The following is a 26130-nucleotide window of genomic DNA, read 5'->3' as shown; positions in this document are numbered from 1 at the left end:
GCTTCCAAACTTCTCACTTTTTCCTCCAAACGTAACGACGGTCATTATGCCCAAAAAGTTACATTTTAGTTTCAGCAGACCACAGGACTAGTCTCCAAAATAAGGTCTTTGTTCCTGTATGCAATTGCAAACATTAATCTGGGTTTATGTTTCTTTTGGAGTAATGGCTTCTTCCTGGTAGAGTGGCCTTTCAGCCCATGTTGATACAATACTCATTTCACTGTGGATATTGACACAATCTTACCTGATTCCGCCATCATCTTCACAAGGTCTTTTGCTTTTGTCCTTGGGTAGATATGCACATGTCGGACCAAGCACGTTTATCTCTGGGACACAGAACCCGTCTCCTTCCTGAGCGGTATGATGGCTGGACATTCCCATCTTGTTTGTACTTGTGTGTAATTGTTTGTACAGATGAAAGAGGCACCTTCGGGTATCCAGAAATTGTACTAAAGGATTAGGCTGCTTTCACACATCAGGTTTTTTGTTTCAGGCTAAATCCGGCGAGTGTTGGAAAAACTGGATCTGGCGCAGATTGTGAAAAACTGAGGCGACGGATCCGTTTTTTTGACGGATCCAGCTAGCCTATCTAGAGTATTGGCTAAAAAAAAAAATTTGGAGCATGCTCCGTTTAAAAAACCGGATCAGGCCGCCGGATCTGCCTTTTTCCGGATCCAGCACCTTCCGGCTCCCATAGGCTTTCATTGTAGCAAACAGCCGGAAGCGCCGGATCCGGCGCTTCAGGCTTTTTCGCCGGAGACAAAAAACGTTGCAGTAGATGTTTTTTTCAGGAGCCGGAATCGGAATTTTAGCCGGATCCGTAAAAAAACGGAAGGAACGCTGGGCCATGCGGCACGATCCGGCGCTAATACAAGTCAATGGGGAAAAAAACGGTTCCGGTTTTTATTTTTTCCGGTTCTTCTCGAAAGAGCCGGATTTAGCCTGAAACAAAAAACCTCATGTGTGAAAGCAGCCTAAGCCAGACTTGTGCAAGTCCACAATTCTCTTCCTGATATATCTTGGCTGATTTCTTTAGACAATCCCATCAGAAGCTTCCAAACACATGACATCATCATATAGGCAGTCCAGAATTGTTTAAAGGCATAGTAATCTTAATGTATGCAAACTTGGACTTTGCAGCAAGTCATAAAATGACTTAAATTATTCTCTCTCATTATTCTGGCATTTGGCAAATATTAATAATTATGGTAATCCTAGTTGACCTAAAATGGGAAAGGTTTATTCTGATTTCATGTCAGATATTGAGAAAAAAAAGTACCGTATATACTCGAGTAAAAGCCGAGATTCTTCAGCCCACTTTTTTGGGCTGAAAGTAACCCTCTCGGCTTATACTCGAGTCATACCCAGGGGTTGGCAGGGGAGGGGGAGCAGAGCTGTGTATTAATACTCACCTGCTCCTGGCGCGGTCCCTGCACATCTTTTCCCCGTCAGCTTCTTCCTGTAGTGAGCGGTCACATGGTACCGCTCATTACAGTAATGAATATGGACCCGACTCCACTCCCCTAGGGGTGGAGCCGCATATTCATTACTGTAATGAGCGGTACCATGTGACCGCTCACTACAGGAAGAAGCTGCTGGGGAATAGATGTGCAGGGACCTCGACAGGAGCAGGTGAGTATGGGGGCAGTGCGCGATATTCACCTGTCCCACGTTCCACCGTCGGCGCCGCTGCGTCTTCTCTGTCCTCTGCAGTGACGCACAGGTCAGAGGGCACGATGACGCGATTAGTGCGCGCCACCCTGACTGAACGTCAGTGGCAGTGCAGAGGACGGGAAGACACAGCGGCGCCGACGGTGGAACGGGAAAGGCGAGTATAGCAAGTGCCGGGGGCCTGAGAGGTGAGTATGTGATTTTTTTAATCGCAGCAACAGCATATGGGGCAAATATCTGTATGAAGCATCTTAGGCTACTTTCACACTGGCGTTAACTGCATTACGCCGCAAATGCGTTGTTTTGCCGAAAAAACGCATCCTGCAAAAGTGCTTGCAGGATGCGTTTTTTCAGCATTGACTAACATTAGCGACGCATTTGCGACGCAATGACACATGTCGCAACCGTCCTGCGACGGTTGTGCCGTGCTGTTGCGGACCGTCGGGAGCAAAAAACGTTACATGTAACGTTTTTTGCTCCCGACGGTCCGCTTTTTCCGACCGCGCATGCGCGGCCGGAACTCCGCCCCCACCTCCCCGCACCTCACAATGGGGCAGCGGATGCGCTGGAAAAATGCATCCGCTGCCCCCGTTGTGCGGCGGGGACAACGCTAGCGTCGGGGACCTCGGCCCGACGCACGGCGACGGGCCGAGCCCGACGCTAGTGTGAAAGAAGCCTTATGTGGCCATGTGCAGCGTTATATGGGACAAATATCTGTATGGAGCATCTTATGGGGCCATGTGCAGCATTATATGGGACAATTATCTGCACAAAAGCTGTTCCACTCAGCGTGTCCACATGGACATTTCCTCTCTGAACCCTGTTCACACAGGTAATATACAGATGATCAGGTTTTTAAATACATCAGCTAGGACTGCTCTATATGGGTATACCTTGACGTTTGGTGGAGCAGCTTAGTATACATTTGTTGCAAAAAAACGTATCAACCAAATACCCTGTTTTTTACATCTTTTTACTAGCACTTGAGGATTACTGTGATTTTTTAAACTGAGTGTTTTTGGTTTTACTATGCTCTTTTGTGTCTTCAGGTTTCTTGGTGGTGTGTGAACATGTTCCTACAGACTTGTTCACTGTGCAAGTAGCCCATGTGTTCCTGTTTCCAGCATTATATGGGGCAATTATCTGTATGGAGCATCTTATGGGGCCATGTGCAGCATTATATGGGGCAAATATCTGTATGGAGCAACTTATGGGGCTATGTGCAGCATTATATGGAGCAAATATCTGTATGGGGCCATGTGCAGCATTATACGAGGCAAATGTGTCTATGGAGCATCTTATGGGGCCATAATCAGCATTTGTGCAGCATTATATGGGGCAAATGTCTGTATGGAGCATCTTATGGGGTCATAATCAACATTTGTGCAGCATTATATGGGGCATATTTTAATATGGAGCATCTTATGGGGCCAATCATAAAATGTATGGAGCATTATATGGGGCGTATTTTGTATGGAGCATCTTATGGGCCCATCATGAACTGTATGGACCCATCATGAACTGTATGGACAATTATATGGGGCTCCTGTTTCAATATGGATATTCAAAAACACTTAACCTACTGATGTCTCAATTAATTCTACTTTTATTGGTATCTATTTTTATTTTTGAAATTTACCGGTAGCTGCTGCATTTTCCACCCTAGGCTTATACTTGAGTCATTAAGTTTTCCCAGTTTTTTTGTGGCAAAATTAGGGGGGGGTCGGCTTATAATCAGGTCATCTTATACTCGAGTATATACGGTATATGTGTCTTTATATAGTGTATGTGAACTTCTGGTTTCAACTGTATGTATGTGATTGAATCTGGTCTTAAAGTAATTGAGACTTCATCTGACTGTGCCGAGTTGATACTCGACAACTGGGAACAGAGGTGTATTTTAATTTTTGTATGTGATACTATGTTTGTTTTATAGTCATTATTATTAAAAGTTAAGTTTTAGTATACGCACCATTGCTGGAATCACAAAGTTTGACCAAGTGAAGTATATAGGAGATGGAATATGCATTTAGGGCTGGGTGTCTGGTCTATATGTGCTATTTATTGCTGTTTTCCTAAGCGAGGAGAGTACCAATTGTACTTTACCTTTAATAACATATAGTTAAAAAAAAAAAAAAAGAGTCCTGCTCAGAGCCACACGTTTGGAAACACCAAAATAAATACACATATGTATGTTGGGTATGGTCCAGAATTAAAGTTCCCAAAATGACGACCAGTGCAAGTAAAAAATGGAAAGGTCACAAGTAGCAGAGCTGAGTTTGTGCTTCAGTCCAACAACAGATTGTCACACTATGATCTCACAATATTTCAACTGCAGCAAACAACTCTGCTACATCTGTGTACTCTGGTATTAAGATTTTGTCAGTGGTTTTACATAAGACTGAAACACAAACTCAGCGCTACATAAAGTTATAGATAATATTGTAAAATTATAGCGTGCAGAGATGCAGTAAAGTCATTTTTATGCTAAACTCCTAAGTGAAACCACAAATACTGTGAAATAGTAAATAGTTGACAAGCTCGACACTACTACATCTGTGCACACTATGTGTCAAGTTAGGATAGGTTTATGGGGAATTTTCACAGTCCTATGTAAAGTCACAAATGTCCATCTCGTATAGAGTATATGTACAGTACGAGCCAAAAGTTTGGACACCTGTTCACGTATGGTTTTCCTTGCTTTTATTGGAATGTGCACATTGTAAATTCAGACTGACAACAGAAAAAGCACAAAGGAACACATGAAAACAAAGTAAAGAAACATGTGAGACAAAGCAGAATTTGTGTTATATTGTAGAGCCCTCAAAATCACTACTTTAAATGACAGCTTCACACACCCGCTCTTGGCATTTTCACAGTTTCATCAAGTTGTCATCTGAAATTTATTTCCAACAGTGTTGAAGAAGTTTCAGGGATGCTGAGCACTTTTGGGGGCTTTGCCTACACTCTGCATCCAACTCATCTCAACGTTCTCAATTATGTTGAGGTCAGTGACTGTGGAGGCCAGGTTACCTGACACCGCACTCTGTCCCTCTCCATTTTGATCCCCTATCCCTGAGGGTGGGTTTTGGGTCATTGTCCAGGTGCAAGACAAATGATGGTTGCGTACCAGATGGTAGGTCATTGCGGGAGGCTATGGTTCCCATGCTGGGTAAGTGTACCTCGCATTTGAACTAAATCACAAAATAGTGTCACAAGCAAAACAACCCCATACCTCTCCCATTCATGCTGCATGGTGGGCACCACACATGCAGAAACCATCGGCACACCTTTTCTGCATCTCAAAGGCAAGGCAATTGGTATACAAAAAATGTCAAATTTTCATTCACCAGACTACAGTACAGATCTCCACCAATGTAAGGTTCAGTTCTTATGTTGCTTGGCCCAATGACTTTTCTGGTTTGTGGTCCTCAGTAGTAGCATTTTTGCCTCTTGTAGTCTGCTCTGGCCAGCTGATTTTGAGATGTGTCCGTCACGTTATGTCTGTGAATGATTTATGAGGACTTAACTGAGGTGCTGTCATTTTGCGGGTTGTGAGGCTGGAAACTCTGAAGAACTTCTCCTCTGCAGCAGAGGTAATTTATTGGTCTTCCTTTTCTGGGGAGATGCTCATGAAAGCCAGTTTCATCATGGCAAATTATTTTTTTCAGACACCTATAATGTTCTAGCAATTTTTCTGATTGCTTGACCTTCATATCTTAAAGAAATGATGGTCTGTTTTTCTTTACTTAGCTGAGTGTTTATTGCCGTATACTGGCTTAGAACAGTTGTCGAATAGGGCTCAGCACTGTGTGTAACTGTGTGCGACTGTATACCAGCAGTGCCTCTGCAAAATACACCTGATGGACGCATACACTTCCTGAAGGCAAGTGATTCCACAAATTAACTCTTGACAAGCCATATCTTTTCAATGAAAACAATTGCAGTTGACAATTTGATGAATCTGCTTGAAAGATTACTAATGGGCTGTAAAACTGTCAGAGTAAAAGGAGGGGACTTTGAGAAATATTTCGGTATGTGCACAGGTTTTTTTTTTTTTTTTTTCAGCAAGATTCCTCCTGTAACCCACCTGAAAAAAATGCTAAAAAAGAATTAAATTATGCGTAGCAATGTAAAAACAACTTGCTGTGCATATGTTTAAATCTTCTTGAGCTATTTAGTTTTTACCAGTTTCAGGCTTAGAATGCCACGAAGAGGCTAAAAGAAGTGACCCGACTATTCTTCACTGCTCACTAGTTTATATAAAGATTAAAAAATAAATAAATAAAAAGCTGACGGAAAGCCACTGCAAGGAAGGGCAGGTAGAACACCGACCTAGGAAGGAACTTTTTTTTAAATCAGAATCTTTATTGAACAACAAATTTCATTACATTTTCCATAACATAAAACACAACTACTAAAAAGGAACACAGTAATACTTACACTACCCATCTAACGCAATATGAAGATTACATACTTCTGTGTCCACCATGAAACAAGCGTACCCTCTAACCGGACGCCTAGATAAAAGTGTAAAGGAAAACTTCACAAAAAACACTGCTGGCGTTTTTCTGAAGTGCCTTTTGCTTCAAAAAACCTAGCGGGTACTAACATACGCAGTGTGCACATACCCCATGTTTAAACACATATTCTGGTTTGCCCCACAAGTGTTTTTTTTATTTTTAACTTGTTTACATATTTATTCATTTGTGTTTCGCTGTCGTCAGTCTGAATCTAAATTGTGCAAATTCCAATAAGAACAAGGAAACAATTACATGAACAAAGGACGGCAAATTTCTATATTTACATACATGTATGAAGAGTATAATCTGTGGCGATGTAGCAGAGCTGAATTGGCAGAACAAAGACCATATGTTTCCTCAGCAGTTTTATATAGGATGGCAGGTGATGTATAAAACAAAATGCCGCCACAGAATTAAATGCCATGCTCAGCTTTCTTACATTGGTACACTCAATGCAATCTCCATGACTGGACTTCGCTCTAATCCAGCAATTTGCCGGTTGCTGTGGGTCAGGTCGGTGGGGTCCCCAGCGATCTATAGATTGCGGCTTTGGACTCCTAACAGGCTCTGTAGCCTCTTCCTGAATGATGTGGCGGTGTGCATGCTCAGCCTTCACTACATTGTCTATGGGACTGCCAGAAATAGCCGAGCGCTGTACTCTGCAGTCCCACAGACAATGAATGGAGCAGAAGCTGAGCTCTATCATATGGATAGAGAACAACTTTTTTTCCCTTTGGGAGAAAAACCCTTTAATGCTCCCGTACACATTAGCTAAAAGTTGTCCGTATATGCTGATCTCAATGGGATCGGCCCACCATCTGATGTGTATGGGTGGTGTTCTCTTCCTTTACTTTGTATACTTGAAAATGTGAATAATATGGTTAAAAAAAATTTAATGGAGGCAAATTCTTACTCAGCAAGGTAGGTCACTTTGGCATCAGAGGGGACAGCGTTCCACCAGGACGTATGCAAGACGGAGACCATACAGGTGCCAACTGAAATATCAGAAGAGATGTCACTAACAAATCTCAGGGCATCAGGAAGTCCCAATATGTGCGCACGAGGGTCTGGAAACAAACCATACAAGAACAAACCTTCTGATAAAAGCGCAAGTGCCCTGGGCTCACTGGTAAAGCTGCAGTCTCCTGTTGCAGGATGGCAGTAACACTGTTTCTCACAACGGCAAACCTTCTGGCATCCTACACCATAAAAACCAAACGGGCATACTGGAATATAAAAAGAATATCCAGTGTAAGATACAAAATACACTACATAAAACATGTAAGACTTCACAGAGGCGTGCGCCCCGTGTGTGCGGGAGTCGGGAGAGATCATGAGGTCAACAATTATCTACTGGGTATGTGGCCCCTAGTGTTTATTAGCCCTATACAGTGAAATCGCTGTGCATTAGCCTTTACTGTGACACAATGGTTTACTATTTCACCACCGTGATATTACTGTTTATTATCTACTTACTAAGACAACACATTGGGCTTCCACCTAGCCTGTGATATCACTGTGCGCATTATCCATGTACTGGAATATTACAATGTGCATTGCACAGACCCCAGTAATCACTTTTCACGTGCTAACTTTGCTGCTGAAAGTGGCCATGTTGGAATGGGGCTCCAGTACAAGTTAAATATGGAGCCCAATTGTCTTGGGCCCCTGTGAGGCTGAACAGATTGCACCACCAATGGTATGTCCGCCACTACATGTTATACCAATATTATAATCAGCTACTTAATTGTCTGGTAGAGATAAGCAAATTTTCAATATTCAGTTTCAATTACGATTGCCGAATTTGCAATATTCGCCAAACACCAATGGAGTCAATGGGAGTAGAGATGAGCAAATATGCTCGAAAATGATTGCCAAACATAAATTTGGCACGACTGACACGAATATGGCACATTCAGATTTAGTGACTGTTTTTCCGAACATATTCGCTCATCACGGTAAAAGGTGAAGATGCCGGAGGGTGACTAAGAAAGGATGAATGAGGCTTGCATTTAAAGTGCCACTCCAGCCCTGAAAAAATAAAAATAAAAAAAATGCTGAAACGGTGCTTAATGGGACTTCTGAAGGACAGAGACGCACACCAATCCTGAAAACGGGGCCCATGTGAACGGAGCGGTAGTCAATCATGCACACTTAAGCTCTATTAATTCTCAATTTGGAACTCCAAAAATAGCCGAGCACATGGATCATCTGTTCTTCAGAAGTCCCATTAAAGCACCGCTCCAGCATTTTTTTTTTTCAGGGCTGGAGTGGCGCTTTAAATGTAAGCCTCCTGCACCCATTCTTATACTCACCCTCCGGCCTCTTCACCTTTTACGTACGCCGCTCCAGTCCCGCAGCATCACCTCTTGACGGTAGCTTCTCACTGCAAGTCTATGAGAGCCAGATCAAGGCTCTCAGAGACTTATATTGAAAAGTGACCTCCAAAGTGCTCCGGGAGACACTGGAGCTGCTGGCAGGTCACTTTTCGCCAGAGACGGATCGAGCAATGCTGGAAAAGAATGAATGAAGGGGACTGACAGATGAGTAAGAGACATGGAACTTAAAATTTAAAGCATCACTCCAACCATGCAATTAAAAAACAAAACAAAACAAAAACAAACAAAAAACCACAATACGTTGACGTGGTGCTTTAAGAATTGAGTGGAGTTGTTCATGATTGAACTACATTCACATGGAACTCTCAGCCATCCAGCAATTGGGAAGTTATCCCCCATACTTTGGATGAGGAAGAACTTCAAAACTTGGTACAACTCCTTTAAATATGGCATAGAATGTAGCACATTATTATTTGTTGGTATATACAGCACAATGTGAGCCAACCTATAATAGGTCTATAATAATGTTTTCAGGGAGGGGAAAACAGTACAGTCATCAGTTTCACAATGAGGACAGTGATGAGGAGCATCAGGAGTCATATCCTTTCCCCTCTATTGAAGTTAGCACACAAGTAAAATATAAGGACTAAAGATATTTGGGGTCAGCATTTTTTTCTGCAATGAAAATACGAAGTTACTTACCAGTAACTGAAATTTTTCAGAACCCATAACAGAACCATGAGAGGGGGTGGGAGGGACAGGAAACCTTCAGGATAAAAAGAGGCGGCACATCTCTCCCGCATCATTGGACCTTCAATAGTTAATTACACACATTACATACAAGTTCTTTGCTTTCACGCATCAAGTACTACCCACCAAACTGGAAAGTGAAAACAACTTAGTAACCGGAAGGAATATAAAGGGTGCTGTCCTGGGTTCCAAAAAAAACACATTACCAGTAAGTAACTTCACATTTTTCTGTCACCCACGACAGCACCACGAGATTTAGAGATTAATTACTCCGAGGGAGGGACCACATCCTGTAGAACACTTCTCACAAATGTAAGGTCAGCAGGGGAAGACGGATACAGCTTATAGTGCTTATAAATGGTTAAAGGATAAGCCCACGTTGTCACCTTACAGATGGACACATCCGACCTCTCTGACCAGGATACTGCCATCACATTTGTAGAGTGGGCCTTCAGACCTTCCGAAACATCCCATTCTGCCGCCACATTGGCTATCTTAATGGCATCTCTGATCCATCTCTCTAAAGTATCTTTTGATATTTTTAATCCATTTCAAGGTCCCTGAAAGGAGTCCTATCATTTCTCCAAGGTTCTGTGACAGACAAATATTGTAATACATACCTTCTGACATCTACAGTATGTAGCCTTTCCTCTTTAGGATCAGAACAAAAGGATGGCAAAACTCTCTAATGATCTATGGAATTTAGAAACTACCTTTGGGAGATAAGCCAGGTCAGGGTAATTCTAAAACCAATCTTCCAGACCCTGGATAAAGGGGGGGGGGGGGGGGGGAAAGAGATGCGTCGACAAGGCTTGGATGTCACTCGCCCTACAAGCTGACATCAAGGCTACCAACAGGTCTGTTGTCAGGGAGATTATTTTCTCCGAACAGAATTGACAGATTTGGAGGGTGGTTTCTGTTAACGTCTGAACCGCGACTGGTCTGGACCTAGTGCATGCTTTAGAGACCAACTTGTTGCCTGCTAGATCATAACTATACAGCAACCCTGGGCCTGAAATCTGAACTTTAAGCGGTACCTCCCTGCCTAGGATAGCCCCTGTAGAGAACAGGAATTTTTTTCAGGTACTACCATATATTCTTGTGGTAATCAGTTCTCTTTACCGAGCAAGTTAGAAACTAAATTAGAGGAAAAACCTTTACCTTCTAGTACAAACCTTTCAAGCTCCAGGCTGTTAAATGTAGCATGGTCACTTGGGGATGATGCATCGGCCCTTGAGAGAGAAGGTCCGGATCTTCTGGATGAAACCAGGGGTCTGTGATTGACATTGTCCTCGGCCAAAAAAAACAACAACTCTTTGGCCAGAAGGGGAAGGAAGTATAATCTTTCTTTGTCCTCCCTGATCTTCTTTAAAACTGATGGAATCAGACATACTGGAGGAAACACATATGCCAGACTGAAGTTCCAATTTATCAGGAAAGCATTTACCATCTAAGGGCTCGCTTTCATATTCAGGGAACAGAATTTCTCAACTTTTCTGTTTTGCTTGCTTACAAAAAGATTTTTGAAAGACCCCACATTCCTACAATCTGGTCGAACATTGACTTCATTAGTGACCACTCTCCTTGTCGCAGCTGTTTGTGGATCAAGAAATCTGCCTTGTAATTTTCTTTCCCTCGGATATGCAGGGCTGATAAGAGGAAATATTCATCCACCAGCATAAATATTCGCCTTGCAATTGACATCAGGGACCTGGAGTGAGTGCCTCCCTGCTGATTTATGTAGGTTACTGTGACCTGGTTGTGCGAGAGAACTCTCACATGGTGACCTTGCAGGAGAAGCAGTAACCTGTTTAGTGCATACTCTACTGCGGGTAACTTTTCTTCATCTGATATGTCAACTCGACCAGATGGTTTTCCAGATGAGCCACCCATCCTCTGGGGCTCGCACCCATGGGGACTACTCTGGAAATGTTGCATACCCAGAGTACTCCCTTTAGAAACTACCCTATATTCTTAACCAAAGGAGAGAGTGTATTATCGCTTGGTAAAGTGTTAATTTGCCTTCTAGCCGTCCTAGCAAGGCTACTTTGTTTTCTAGGATGTTTCACTGCAACCCTCTTGTATGGAATTGAGCAAATCTGACCTCCGGAATACAGGAGGTGAGAGAACCTAGCAGGGACATTGCAGGATTTCTATAAATACGGAGACCAGGTGACTATCTTTTCCATTTTTCCTTTGCAAGACGGTAATCTTGAAGATTGGAGTCTATTATGAGACCGAGGTAGATCAGTGCTTTCAATGGCCCTAACTTGATTTTTCCAGATTTAAACACCATCTTAAACTCATTAGGGTGTTGCACACTTTTACCTGTCTCTGACAGTGGCGAATCGAGGTGCCTACTATCGGAAAGTCATTCAGATATGGAATTATCAATTTGTATTTAAGGGGCATTTATGAAAATATCAGAAGTCACAGCCCACCTTTGGGAGAAGGACAAATTGATAAGTCTAATGCACAAGACATTCTACCTTGAAAAGTCAGGTTATCCAGACACTCACCACACCCTAATATAAATAAACTTGAATAATTAAATATATGTAAAAATATACCTTTTATTTTTCTTTTATTCTTTCATTGCCTGAAAAAAGTTTGTTTTATTCTTTGTCACTTTGCTATTTAGTTTGTCCTCCAGATCATTTAACCAGATCATCAGGGCCTCAGCTATACATGTCGCCGCTATGGCAGGTTTTAAGGCTCTTGTTGAAGTCTCCCATGCTCCCTTAAGGAAACTATCAACTTTCCTAACCCCATATAGTCAAAAGGGAAGTGAAGACTTTCTTGAGGCCTTCAAAATTGCTTTCTCTAGTTTAGGAGCTTTGTCTCAGGATGCTGTAGCCTCTTCCTCAAATAAAAATTTCCTTTTGAAACATGAAGGAAATGGACCCCTCTTCTCCATGCTCTATAATAAATAAGGCCCTGAATTTTCTCATTAATGGGGAAGGTTTTACGTTTTTTCTGTTCCAGACCCCCGAACATTATTTCCTAAACAGATTTTCACTAACCCCATTGTTGATCTTACCGCTTTCACGTAATTATCATTTTTCTTCTAGTGCAAAGCAATGTCCACTCCCCGTGTCACGCTCAGATGAGGTGGAATTCAACGAATACTCATACTGAAACTTTCCTTCTGACGCAGTAGAATTATCAGACAAATGGGATGACCTCCTGGCTTTTTTAACTTTTAGATCTTACTTCGTCTTGAGTGTGATATTGACTTAAGCTATAGGTAAAATTGGGGGGACTTCTCAAATTGTTTGTTCAATACTGGACTGACAATTTTTTTGGCCAAGTCCTAGCCAATCCCTGTCCACAGAGAGACCATTCTCTGTGGTTGGATTTTGATGTTACATCTTTTTTTGGAGCCTCCTAGTCAGAAAAAGAAAAGAAAAAAACTCATTAACAGGCTGGACTTTCACAAAGACCACTCACTCAGAAGATATCAAGGTTACCGGATCAGGAGGCAGAATCACATCCTCTGGAGACAGCAGATTCCTCCATTCTGCTGAAGCTGTGCCAACTCTACCTGGAATTTCCAGCTTCACGTACTCCGCCTGACTGACTCCCACTGCTGATGCCCCGTCGTCCTGTACATGGTTGCTGGTGTACTTGCTTTTTCTGACTCAGGGGCTGCTTCTGTCACTGTGGCTGGAGATGCTGAAGCTGATGCTCGACATCCAACTGCTGCTGTACTTGCTGCACTGGACACTATTCAAGCTGCTGTGTATCCATGTTGGAGCACAGGAGCCCAGTCTGGCCAGCAACCAACCCTTATATGGGAAAAGGGTATCAGTTGGACAGCGCCTTACCTGCAGCTTCCGGTACCCACCTGCAGAAGTACTTTCTGACTCCGTGGATCGCGTCCTGGTAATGGTGCAGTTGCTAGAACCCATGCGATGGATGAGAACCCCTTGGGCCCCCTGCGGCGCTCCCAAGTCCCCGACACTGGCTGCAGCAGAGACGATGCCTGCCAGAAAACTGACTGGCCCAGGTCTCGGAATAATCTCCTCTTTCTTTTTCCGCCATCCTAACAAGGTTGCTCCCCCCCCCCCCCCCATCAAGGACAGGAAACCAACTGATGCGGGGAGAGGTGCCACCCCTTTTTATCCTAAATGTTTCTTGTCCTTGAAGGGCAGATCCATTCTCATGGTGCTGTCATGGGTGAAAGAAAAATGTCAATTTTTTGAAGCTCTCAATGGACAAAACGTGCTATTATTAATTTCAGGTTTACAAGCAATGTGACAAAATCTAATAAAGTACCTTCTTCACAGCTTAGTCCTGTAAATCCTGCTGGGCAATCACAAGTCCCATTAACATGGTCACATGTCCCATTGTTCTGGCAGCGACACACACTGGTACATCCATCTCCGTAGTACCCACTGTTACAGGCTGGAAAGGAAAATACATACACTCCTGAAAACTAATCATTCAGGTGAATATGGCAGATCCGCAATACCAGACATTACATGTTTTCCATGAAAAATAAGGTGTGTTTTTTCATAAGCCATTTGTCAACATACATAATATGAATCTGCGATATGGCTGCATTTAGATATCATATAGCATCTGTATGACAGTACAACTAGCATGAAGAAGGTTATCCAGCTCCATGGAATACTATATTTTTTATTGGTTAATGTATTTTAGTTAGTGAAATTAAAAACATTATGGATAAATACAGAAAAGTATATGTAGAATTATAGATAAAATAAAAATCATCAAATAGATGTATAAAGTACAGCAAATAGCGCAAGTATATATTCCCTGATAATATCCTGTGTGCACACAGGAAAAAAAAAAATGTTCTTTTGGAAATATATTTAGGTTATATACAATACCCATGCAGGCCATAGAATAAATTAAAGACGCCATATCCCGTGATACGCTGATATGATGTAATAATGATAAAAAAACAACCCATAATTCTAAGGTAAATGGTAATATGTACGGCACAAACATTAAGTGTTATATTCATATACGGTATACCATGTATTTCTCTGCATACACATATGCAGTTATAGTGTGGGTAGATGCAGACAATGTGGAGGATATTCTTGCATTGCAACCCAAGGGTGAAATGTGCATCTGTATGTCATTTATGGCATTAAAGGTAATTTGTCAGAACATCCCTTTAGGTTTCCAGCTTAGTAATGGCTTGTTCGACTTTTTGTCCATACGCTTCCTATATTCACCTAAATGTTCTTTTCTCACTGTTAGGAGACTTATTATACAAAAGCTTTTTAATTCTGACAAATGGAGTAAAGTTTACCACTGCTGCAGTTCTTGTCCATCCAGCCAGAGTCACAAACACATCCGCCTGTAGATGACAAAGAACAAGAAGCCATTCCAAAATCCTGTGCAGGGATGTGACTCCTACAGTAAGTCTACATTGTACAGAGATACGTACCTGGGGTGCAGGTCCCACAAGAGCTGCAGTTGGACACTCCACAGTTTAGAACTTCACAAGAACTTCCCGTCCAATACTCCGCACAATGACACGCTCCTGCGACACACTGTCCGTGGCCTCGGCAGTCTGGGGGATCGCAGAAGGGTTCATGGACACATACAACTGTGGACACGCTCCGCGGGCAACGCCACATTGGATTATCCGAACTGTGGACAAATCAAAAATATATTAATTGGCAAATGAAATATAGAAATATTCAAGGTTTAGAAAACTTGTAGCTATAGTGTGTTTAAAAAAAAAGGAAAAAAAAACACTAACTGCTGACATGGAAGATACGAAATGGAGAGTTCTCGAGAGTAGATTTTCATTAAGCCATAGCGTTTGATTACCGTATTTTGATTGGCTATGCATTTAATTGGTGGTGGTTAAATTCCCTAGTTATTTCATTTTGGCAGCACCACAGATGTACATGTACAATGCAACTTCCCTGATGAACCCGAATGGAGGAAAAGCATCAAGTGGCATATAGGGATAAGGGTATCCTTTCTGTTAGGGCAGGAGTTCTGGGGTAACCAGAACCTGGATAGTCTGAACAGTGCCAGTACTGGACCTCTGCTTACTGGGAACAGGAACTATGGAGACATCAACGGGCTTACTATATGACTCTTTTTGACCTAGAGAGGAGAAAGATTGTTCTATTATATCTCCGTATCATCTTTTGATCTCTATATTGGTATATGGATCCAATAGAAGACACTGGCGCTGCACTGCTTCGGCAATGGGACAACAAGGGATAGGGAAAGAAAAGGAAATAATAGCTGCTGGTGAGGTGGCAAAGTCTGTGCTATACCTTGTCTGAATAAGTATAAAAATTCTAAAAATTCCACACCTGCGCTCTAGTTGGTGACAAAAGTAAAATAACGAAGCTGTACACAAAAGAGAGACCTAGCAATATCACACCTGCATGTGCGGTAATGTATATGTGTTCGGCAGATTGTGTGTGTTATATAGCTGCTTACGGCATGAACTGCCTATAGAACATTGCCTGTATATACATATACACTTACTCGTATTGGTGATGTAGGTGGTTGTGAAGAACGGAGAATGTCCAAAGGAGTCCTTCTTACTGAGCGCACTGTGTTACAGTGTGCAGCTGAGGAGAAGTGTCCACGTCTGCTATCCCCAGATAGATGGCTCACCGATAGGTATCCGGATGGGCAAATGCCGCCAACTCCTAGCGTGCCCCGGCCGGAAGCAACGCCGGAGCAGTAGCGGTGTGTGCGGGGGGCGTGGCTAAAAAAAGTGACGTCACAGGGTGGGCGGGCGCGTGTCAGGGGAACCAATCCAACGCGTTTCGAAGGAGGTACTCCTTCTTCGTCAGGGCTGGGATTCCCTGATGGGCCCGTCCTAATATAGCCACTGCCCCCTGATTTGGACCTACCCCTATGGTGAGCGGAAGGTGCCGTTGTTATGATCACTTATAATAAAGCTTCCACTATAATGTATATTAGGTATTATAAAGTGGTATCCGCAAGGCTAATAGACAAGTCTGAAATAAAAGGGGGCACGCCCCCCGCACACACCGCTACTGCTCCGGCGTTGCTTCCGGCCGGGGCACGCTAGGAGTTGGCGGCATTTGCCCATCCGGATACCTATCGGTGAGCCATCTATCTGGGGATAGCAGACGTGGACACTTCTCCTCCTCAGCTGCACGCTGTAACACAGTGCGCTCAGTAAGAAGGACTCCTTTGGACATTCTCCGTTCTTCACAACCACCTACATCACCAATACGAGTAAGTGTATATGTATATACAGGCAATGTTCTATAGGCAGTTCATGCCGTAAGCAGCTATATAACACACACAATCTGCCGAACACATATACATTACCGCACATGCAGGTGTGATATTGCTAGGTCTCTCTTTTGTGTACAGCTTCGTTATTTTACTTTTGTCACCAACTAGAGCGCAGGTGTGGAATTTTTAGAATTTTTATACTTATTCAGACAAGGTATAGCACAGACTTTGCCACCTCACCAGCAGCTATTATTTCCTTTTCTTTCCCTATCCCTTGTTGTCCCATTGCCGAAGCAGTGCAGCGCCAGTGTCTTCTATTGTTTCATTCTCTATTTTTCTGTGCCATTACACTAGGGCAGCTGCGCCATGGCTTTGGATGCACTAAGAACGGACAGGGATTTTAGACGGAAATTTATTCAGACTCAATTTTCTCAACACAAATTACCGATAAATGAACTAGACCAGGTCAAACCCCTTTTGAGATCACTGGAAAAACAACTAGTTAATGAAATGCGCAATCTGTGGGAGATTGCATCATTAGAAAGGTATGCAGAAGCAGATATCGTCCCTAAAGGGCTGGTGATCCAGAAGACCCTCGCAGGCGATTTTGGAGATCCCGTAATTCAGAACGAGTGGGATGCTTTGTTTAAATCTTTTTCTAACAAAGCTCTCCAATTTATAATAGAAAAACGACGTATAAACCTTTCTAAAATTAATCAATCCATTACAGAATTATTTGATCAATTAAATGTATACAATCATATTGAGGATCTTCATGACCTCATTCCTAGAATTATGTATAGAATAAAGGAAAAGGAAAAGGATATTATTAATAAAAAAATGAAAAAATTTGCCAGGGATAATTTACCATTTGAAAATATTGTGCCCAACAGAAATGAACCCATGTCCAGTCCTAGGAATGAATTCGTAACAGTAGATGAATATAATTCATCTCCAATCAATCATTTGGAAGATGTATCCTTAGTATTCTCTACTTACACCAATACAAATTCAACGCAGTACACCCCAATGTCAATTCGGACCAACACCAATGGGGGAGCAACATGTAGAGAATCCCCAAGTATCATTGATTCTCCAGACATACTTACCGAGGAGGTCAGTCCCCCACCTGGGGACCTCAATATTGGGGAAAACATTCAAATCTCTACCTCGAATCGGTTTTCCCATTTCTCCCTGATGGGGGAGGACGTGGAAACCACTTCAGAATGGGATGAACCCACTCCCACCACAAGTACAAACATTCATCTACCACACCAATTGCCAGCAAGTAAACCTAAAAGCAAACCCACCAACCAAGCTAGTTTGATAAACAAACAAATAGGAGGCACAAATCCCAGTACCAACCAGAGGGGGATCCTAAATAAGGTTTTTAGTAAAAACTATGCAACAAACAAAAACTATACAGCTAAAATAAAAAGTATAAAACCTACTGTGCACTCCACTATTAAGCGGGATTTTTTCCACCCTCAAAGCCAAAAGAGGTAAGAGGGGGGGGAAACTCGCCCAAAAGAAAAACAAAAACATAAACAGAAGTAATAAATCACAAACCCATATTCAAAAAATTTTTAACCTTAGTTCACATCAACTCACCCAAAGTGAGGAGAATCTTTTACAAAAAGGTTTGAAATTTGCTCCTACAGTTAAAGCGAACCCATTTAATTTATTTATTAGTATAAAGAAATTCATGCGGAATTTGGCCCTAAAAAAACATTTTTTAAAGAAGGGCACTAACATAAACGATACTCATTCTATCACTACTACGGAATACATTCATACTAATCTGGCACTGCAATCCACATTCAATCCTATGAATGAACATTCAAATGCCTTCCGGTCTTTTGAGACCTTAGTCATCACAGATATCAAAAAGCTCAAAACAAGTCACTCTAAATATACCCCTCATAATCTAAGTGCTAGTGAAAAGAAAGCCATTTTAGATCTACAAGCCAACCACAACATTGTCATCCGCCCTGCTGACAAGGGGGGTGGTATCGTTGTATTAGATCGCACGATGTACCATAATGAGGCATTGAGGCTCCTCAATGACACAATAACATACAAAAAATTGACTTCTAATCCTACTACCAATTATATTCACAAACTCAACAGCCTTGCCTCAAAAGGAAAAACATTGGGGATTCTAAACCGAAAGGAATTCAATTTCATTAATAACCGCACCCCAACAATAGCCATTTTCTATCATATACCAAAAATTCACAAGAACACGGTAAACCCACCAGGTCGCCCCATCATCTCAGGCATCAATTGTCTCACTGCCAATCTTTCAAAATATGTAGACGTACATCTCCAAAAATGCATGCCACTAATTCCGGCTTACCTCAAGGACACCACTCACACTATACAAATTTTGGAACCCATTATTTGGCAAAATCACTTTATCTTAGGAACCTTGGATATTAGGTCCTTATACACGGTAATAAACCACGAAAAGGGCTGTGAGTCAGCACATCTATTCTTATGCTCCCTAGGCATTTATAAGGAACCCCAAATTAAATTTCTTTTGGAGAGCATAGAGTTCATACTCAAACACAATTATTTCCAGTATGAGAACCAGTATTATTTGCAAACGTGGGGCACCGCAATGGGCACGCGTTTTGCGCCCAGTTATGCCAATCTATATGTAGGCAACTGGGAACAACAATATATCTTTAAGGATGGTTGTCTACACACTGGTTTAAAACTCTGGCGTCGCTTCATCGACGATATTTTGTTTATCTGGGAGGGTACAACCACCGAACTTAATTCTTTCATTTCTAATCTAAATAATAATCAATTTGGCTTGGAATTCACACCTACCATAAGCAGTTCCGAAATCAATTTTCTAGATTTAACAATTTATGTGGAAAACAACATACTAAAAACTAAATGTTTCCACAAGGAGGTTGATTCAAATAGTTATATACATATTAACAGCTGTCACCTCCCAGTTTGGCTCACGAACATCCCAAAGGGCCAATATACTCGCATTAGAAGGAACTGCACTGACTTGAAAGATTATGTTGACGAAACGACACACATTACTAAACAGTTCGAAGCTAAGGGGTACAACTTGCAATTTTTGAATAAGGCCAGGCAGGAAGTTAGCCAAATATCCAGGGAGAGTTTGGTTCACAAAGGAGGTAAAAATAACCCTCCCCAAGATATACGGCAACAAATCCATAGTTTGCCAATAGTAACTCAGTTTCATTCAGGGTATAAGAGATTTACCAATATAGTTAGGAAGCACTGGCCCATCCTACAAACAGATAAGATTATCGGAGATCTCTTATCTGAGCATCCAAGATTTGTATATACAAAGGCACAAAATCTGGGTCTCATGGTAGCACCTACTACAAAACCGATCATGGTGAAAAAACAAGCACCCACATCAACGGCTGATCGCCGCCCTATGGGGTTCACATCGTGTGGACAGTGTTCCTGTTGCATTCGTACATCCCGCAAAAGATGTACCCAAACCATATTTCCAAATTCAAGTGGCACCAGGAGTTTTTCTATTAAAAACATCATTTCCTGCGAAACAGCTGGGGTTATTTACATACTCACTTGCCCGTGTAATAAAATATACGTTGGCAGAACTAAAAGGCCCCTAAAGGTCAGAATTAAAGAACACCTGGATAACATTCAGAAAGGTTTTAAAGGTCACCCCCTTTCTCGCCACTTTCTTGAGCAGCATAACCGATCTTACAAAAATGTCCGTTTTTGCGGCATTCAAACAGTTAAACAAAATTCCAGGGGAGGGGATTTTTTAAAAATGATGTCTAGAGTTGAATCCAAGTGGATTTTCACACTGGACACTCTGGCCCCTAAGGGGCTCAATCAAGAAATAGAGTTATATGCGTTTCAATAGTTTATTATATTATATATTTATTATATATTTATACAATTTTAATTCTCTCCTTTTTATAATAGATTAGTCAAGTACAGGATGTTTCATATAAGTCAAATAGAGGTACAAGGATATATGCCAGTACCTTATGGGGTTCTTAGTTGATAAACCATGACTTTTTTAAATTTATTCTTTTTAAAACATGTTAACCTTTTTTATTATTTATTTTGGATATGTATGTTTTAGCCTAATTAAAATAAAATAAAGTAGTGTTTTAATCTCCATGTATCGGATCCATGCACAGCTTCCCCCTCCCTCTGTCCCTCCTAGCCCTTTTCTCTCCTGTTCTGGTCCCATGTGTTAGTTTTTGTCCATAAGTGTACAGCACATAGGTTATCTAAACTACTAATGCCCCATCAAGTGCCCCCTTTTATTTCAGACTTGTCTATTAGCCTTGCGGATACCACTTTATAATACCTAATATACATTATAGTGGAAGCTTTATTATAAGTGATCATAACAACGGCACCTTCCGCTCACCATAGGGGTAGGTCCAAATCAGGGGGCAGTGGCTATATTAGGACGGGCCCATCAGGGAATCCCAGCCCTGACGAAGAAGGAGTACCTCCTTCGAAACGCGTTGGATTGGTTCCCCTGACACGCGCCCGCCCACCCTGTGACGTCACTTTTTTTAGCCACGCCCCCCGCACACACCGCTACTGCTCCGGCGTTGCTTCCGGCCGGGGCACGCTAGGAGTTGGCGGCATTTGCCCATCCGGATACCTATCGGTGAGCCATCTATCTGGGGATAGCAGACGTGGACACTTCTCCTCCTCAGCTGCACGCTGTAACACAGTGCGCTCAGTAAGAAGGACTCCTTTGGACATTCTCCGTTCTTCACAACCACCTACATCACCAATACGAGTAAGTGTATATGTATATACAGGCAATGTTCTATAGGCAGTTCATGCCGTAAGCAGCTATATAACACACACAATCTGCCGAACACATATACATTACCGCACATGCAGGTGTGATATTGCTAGGTCTCTCTTTTGTGTACAGCTTCGTTATTTTACTTTTGTCACCAACTAGAGCGCAGGTGTGGAATTTTTAGAATTGGTATATGGATCCATTTTGTGTAGGATATAATCTTTCCTATTTATCACAGGCTAGTGTTTTTTCAAGGACCGCCTTTTACAACAGACGACTGTCAGAAGTATTCATGATCCATTTATAGTAGTGTAGATACAATTTGTATTTTGTTTGTTACAAAAAATTCTACACAGTGATTTTTTTTTTGTCTATATTATAGGCGGTTTTATATTCATTGAAAACTGCAGTGCGATTATTTTAACCATATAATAAAAGTGGTTTTACGTTTTGCTAACAGTGTTAAACTTTAGTGAGAAGCTTTCAATTTTGATAGGACTTGGATTTAGATTCTTCCTCCTTGTCCTCTTTTTGTGCTCCGGACTAAAACACAAACTGTGCCTTGCTCATTGTCCTTGGGTCCAATGTAGTTTCTTCCTCTGATCCCGATGTCTGCAGTGCTGCAAAGGCTATGTGCACACGTTGCGGATTTTGCTGTGGATCCGCAGCGGATTTGACACGGTTTTCCATGCGTTGTACAGTACCATGTAAAAGTATGGAAAACAAAATCCGCAGTGCACATGCAAAAACGTGCGGAAACGCAGTGGTGTTCTTTTCGCAGCATGTCAATTCTTTGTGCCCATTCCGCAGGGGTTTACACCTGCTCCTCAATAAAAATCCGCAGGGGTAAAACCGCAGGTGGAATCTGTACAAAAACAGCAGTAAATCCGCAGTGCAGTTTACCTGCAGATTTTGCAAAAACAGTTTGTACAGCTATTATAGACAATCAGTACATCACTACTAACTGGAAACATCAGCATGATGACTGACCTGTCATGTATCTTTATGTAGTACTTTGAATGTATATGCATATTATTATGGACATGATATTGGCACAATCTGACCGATTATCACCTTCAAAATGCCTCCTATTGCTTTCAGTAGGCAATACCTGTTGCTGGACTTTTGCACTGAGGATTTATCAACTGCTTTAATAAGCTACATGTCAATTATTGAGGAGGTTTTTAGGCACATTTTCCTAGAAGCGGTGGCTGGTAGCTACAAGCTTATTAGTGCCATGCTCGTTATGATTTGCAGAAAGATAAATTACAAGTAGCTAGTGGATAATAGGTGTAAGTGCAGACTGAATAATGCCGACAGTGATGATGCAGACTACAGCGTGCAAATATGAAAAAGTTCTCCTTTCTTAATTCAAATATTCATACACACCAGTGATCGGACGGATAGCTGTCAAGTGATCCATTAGTCACCAGAGTAGCAGATCCTCCTCCATCCAGGTTTATAGCATTAATGACTCCTTGCTGCTTTAGAAAATCAGCAACTTCCCACAAGCTCATGCTAAAGAATAAAAAAAAAGAAAGTTCATGTGACAGTATAATATAAATTACAGATAGAATATTTATATTATGATATAAAAGCGCTAAATAAAGAAGCGCTGGATTGAGGAGGCGAGTATAGGGTTTGTTTTGTTTTATTTCCTGCTCTTGGCTAATTCATTACAAATCTTATAAACCGCTTTACACCAAAGGCTTACCCTCTGTCTCCAGTCTGGCCATCTACATGGAACAGAATAAGGCGCCCATCTTTATCATGTCCAACAGCTGTCCGAGCAGAGATCACATTCACAAAGTATTCAAAAGTACCTAAGCAAAAAAAAAAAATAATCAAAAGAATATAAGAAGTTTCTTAAATACACACATTCTGAAATATGTTATTTTAGATATTAGATTTGTTTAAAAAAAAATTGCCCAAAACCTATCCTTTTACCCATGTGGGATGTGACTTTTTACGCTGACAGTTCTCTTACAAGCAGAGGGCAAAGTGTGAACAGATGAGGTTCGTTGCTCCCGTTTCCACCTACCTGTGTTCTGGGTCTTGTCACACTCCACATCTTTGCTGTGTTCAATGTACACTTCTCCATTGCGCAGCAGCCACACAACTCCGCTCACCAGCTGCACAAAGGGGTTCTCCGTACTCAGCACCTCCTCTTCTGATAAATATCTACAGGACAGGCAGGTACAACATGAGTGGGGATTATTCCTTCCTAAACATGGGCTCATAATATTCACTATACAGGGAGATACCTAAAACCGTGCAAAAGAGAAGCGAATACCATCTTAGGGTATGTGCACACGTAGAAAGGAGCTCTGCGGATTTTTAGAAATCCGCAGGTAAAAGGCACTGTGTTTTACCTGCAGATTTACCGCGGTTTTTACGAGGATTTTGTGCGGATTCCACCTGCGGATTCCTATTATGGAGCAGGTGTAAACTGCTGCGGAATCCGCACAAAGTATTGACATGATGCGGAATGTAAACCTCAGCGTTTCCGCGTGTTTTTTCCGCAGCATGGGCACTGCAGATTGCGTTTTCCATAGGTTTACATTGTACTGTAAATGCATGGAAAGCTGCTGGGAATCCGCAGCTGCAGATCCGCTGAAAATCCGCAACGTGTGCACAAAGCCTAACAGGTAAAATGCAACTACGGCAATGTTACTTTGCACAGTTTATTCTAACTCTCCCCTGTAGATCTTACATTATGATTACATGGCCACGCAAAATCCTGCATGTTGCATGTAATCTATATTATCTCTTAATGGAGAAAGAAATTACAAGCAATGGACACCTATATAAGGAACTCTACGTATTGGATATTCCTGTATTTTTCATGATGTTCTCGAATGCAACATGCAACTCACATGACAGCGATAGAGAAGAAGTGGCTCTAGAGCAATTAGTGCTGTCAAGGACATATGGGCCCAAAGTGGCCATAGCCAAAGCATGGCTCTAGAAACCTCCGGGCTAAATATCCAATTCACAGCGGTCATACTCTTCTGTTCAACCATTTCACATTCCACTATTTGTTCAAATTCAGTATGAAATCAACAGTGGAATGAAGGATAAAAAACAAACAAAATGCAGCTCCATCAGATGCACCAGCACTATCCACACCGAAAATCCCCGAGTACGTAGCAAGGAGAAGCAGGGACTCTGCATCGCTCTGACAAGGTTTTCCCAAGCACATGCATGAATTTGACAAAGAGGGGAATGCCATTTAATTTGGTCTTTATCGGAACTAAGAAAATTGCTTGTACCGTTAAAATATTGAATGTACCCCTACCATTATTATAAAAAACAATTTGATGCAATATCACAAGGAAAGAAAATAAATAATAGGTGAACACATGTAAACTAGACTTGAAAATAGAAGGAAAATTTGAATAATAATAAGCCTAAAACATCTAGAACTGGACAAAAACACAAACGCAATAGTGCATTGGGTCCTTTATGTTTATTCGGTGCTGGCACAGGACTGGTAGCCTGTACTTCCCATAGACTGGAAAGGGAAAACTGGAGCCATCTGCAGCCAGATTCCAACTCTCCGTTTTTTGGAGGAGCATTGGAAAATTAAAACAGTAATCTGAATTTCCCTCCTACAGGCAAAATGTATGACCCTTTAAAGGCATTTCAATCAGTACTCACCCAAAAACCATGGTACCATCCGCCCTTATGCCAAACTGTGCATTTTGAACCCCTCCAGAGCTCTGCACCAGTCTGCCATTACTTACAATATTCCCAAGACATGCTCTAGTGTCAGTGTTGAAAAACCCTCCATTTTGGGCGACTATGCATGTGCCATACTTCACAGTTTCCTCAACCGTCGCTGTAATGTTTTTATTGCAATTTCCGGGCCCCGCAGGCTCCAGCACTGACACAGTCCTCAGTGGATCGTTTATAAAAGTAAAGTGGCCATAAACCGTCTTTTTCACGCCATCAGTAAGGATTGACACAAACGTCCTGGTCGTGGCCACAGGGCTTATGGTGTCATTATTACTGGGCCACGTCTCATGTGTTGTATTCCCATGTAGAAGAGGCAGACAGCTCCTGGTCTCACGATGACTTCGGCTAGGACCGTGCTTATTAGAAACGCCATAGGGCAGGAGCAAATCATCCATCATGGAGGTCCTAATGAGGGACAAATACAAGTTAAAGCTTTTTTTTTTTTTTTTTACTTTGCAAGGTGTACACATTCATTAAAGTCTTGAAATGACAGAAAAATGGCTGTCAAGAGGGGTGCAGCCTTATGAAAGATGTACATAGGCTGGAAGGGAATTACAAACACATCACTGAAAGATTTAGTCTAGATCAGGTCTAATCAAAGAGTGTTTCCAAGACTCATCAAAATTGGGGAAAGCAGTGGGTTTGTCATAAATAATGGTGACCTAAAACATAAATCTCTCGCTGCTCCAGTTGTTTCCTCAAGGAGCAAAAGCCATTCTGTGAGCGCCGAGAAGTCATCACTAGCGGTGCCGTCGGCGGCCCCAGGAGTGTTGTTGGACCGGAGAAGTAAGTAACACCCAGGCTAGGTGCACACTCAGGTTTTGCAATGTTCAAAGAAACACGTTTTTCAAGCAGAAATCGCTTCAGGACAAGCTCCTCATTTTGGGGGAGTTCTTGGCAGTGTTTTTTTTTTCTATGTCTGGAGAAAGAAAGGTTCAATCTCCTGAGGAGACAAGATTTCTTTACCACCAAAACTATTAATCTCTAGGTAGGTTCACGTGACCATATATATAAAAAAAAATAATCAGCGTTTCATCCTGAAAACTCGGATAATTTTTTTCTCACTTCTCATCCGTGTGCAATCTGT

General features: G+C 41.9%; 1 protein-coding gene across 1 annotated transcript in view; it reads right to left on the bottom strand.

The window, feature by feature from the left end:
* NAGPA (N-acetylglucosamine-1-phosphodiester alpha-N-acetylglucosaminidase) overlaps nucleotides 1-26130 on the bottom strand; it is a 30953-nt gene that overhangs the window by 1673 nt on the left and 3150 nt on the right. Inside the window, exons 2-10 of the mRNA XM_077294444.1 lie at nucleotides 24966-25448; nucleotides 23347-23486; nucleotides 23020-23128; nucleotides 22695-22823; nucleotides 14709-14914; nucleotides 14571-14618; nucleotides 13562-13690; nucleotides 7289-7420; nucleotides 7108-7189 (exon numbers count right to left, since the gene is read on the bottom strand). Coding sequence (XP_077150559.1) covers nucleotides 7108-7189; nucleotides 7289-7420; nucleotides 13562-13690; nucleotides 14571-14618; nucleotides 14709-14914; nucleotides 22695-22823; nucleotides 23020-23128; nucleotides 23347-23486; nucleotides 24966-25448 — 1458 coding nt within the window. The remainder of the gene's footprint in view (nucleotides 1-7107; nucleotides 7190-7288; nucleotides 7421-13561; nucleotides 13691-14570; nucleotides 14619-14708; nucleotides 14915-22694; nucleotides 22824-23019; nucleotides 23129-23346; nucleotides 23487-24965; nucleotides 25449-26130) is intronic.

Source organism: Ranitomeya variabilis, chromosome 3 (assembly GCF_051348905.1).
Source record: "Ranitomeya variabilis isolate aRanVar5 chromosome 3, aRanVar5.hap1, whole genome shotgun sequence".
Taxonomy (NCBI): Eukaryota; Metazoa; Chordata; class Amphibia; order Anura; family Dendrobatidae; genus Ranitomeya; species Ranitomeya variabilis.
Note: the sequence above shows the minus strand (reverse complement) of the source record. Positions and strands in the feature narration are given on the sequence as shown.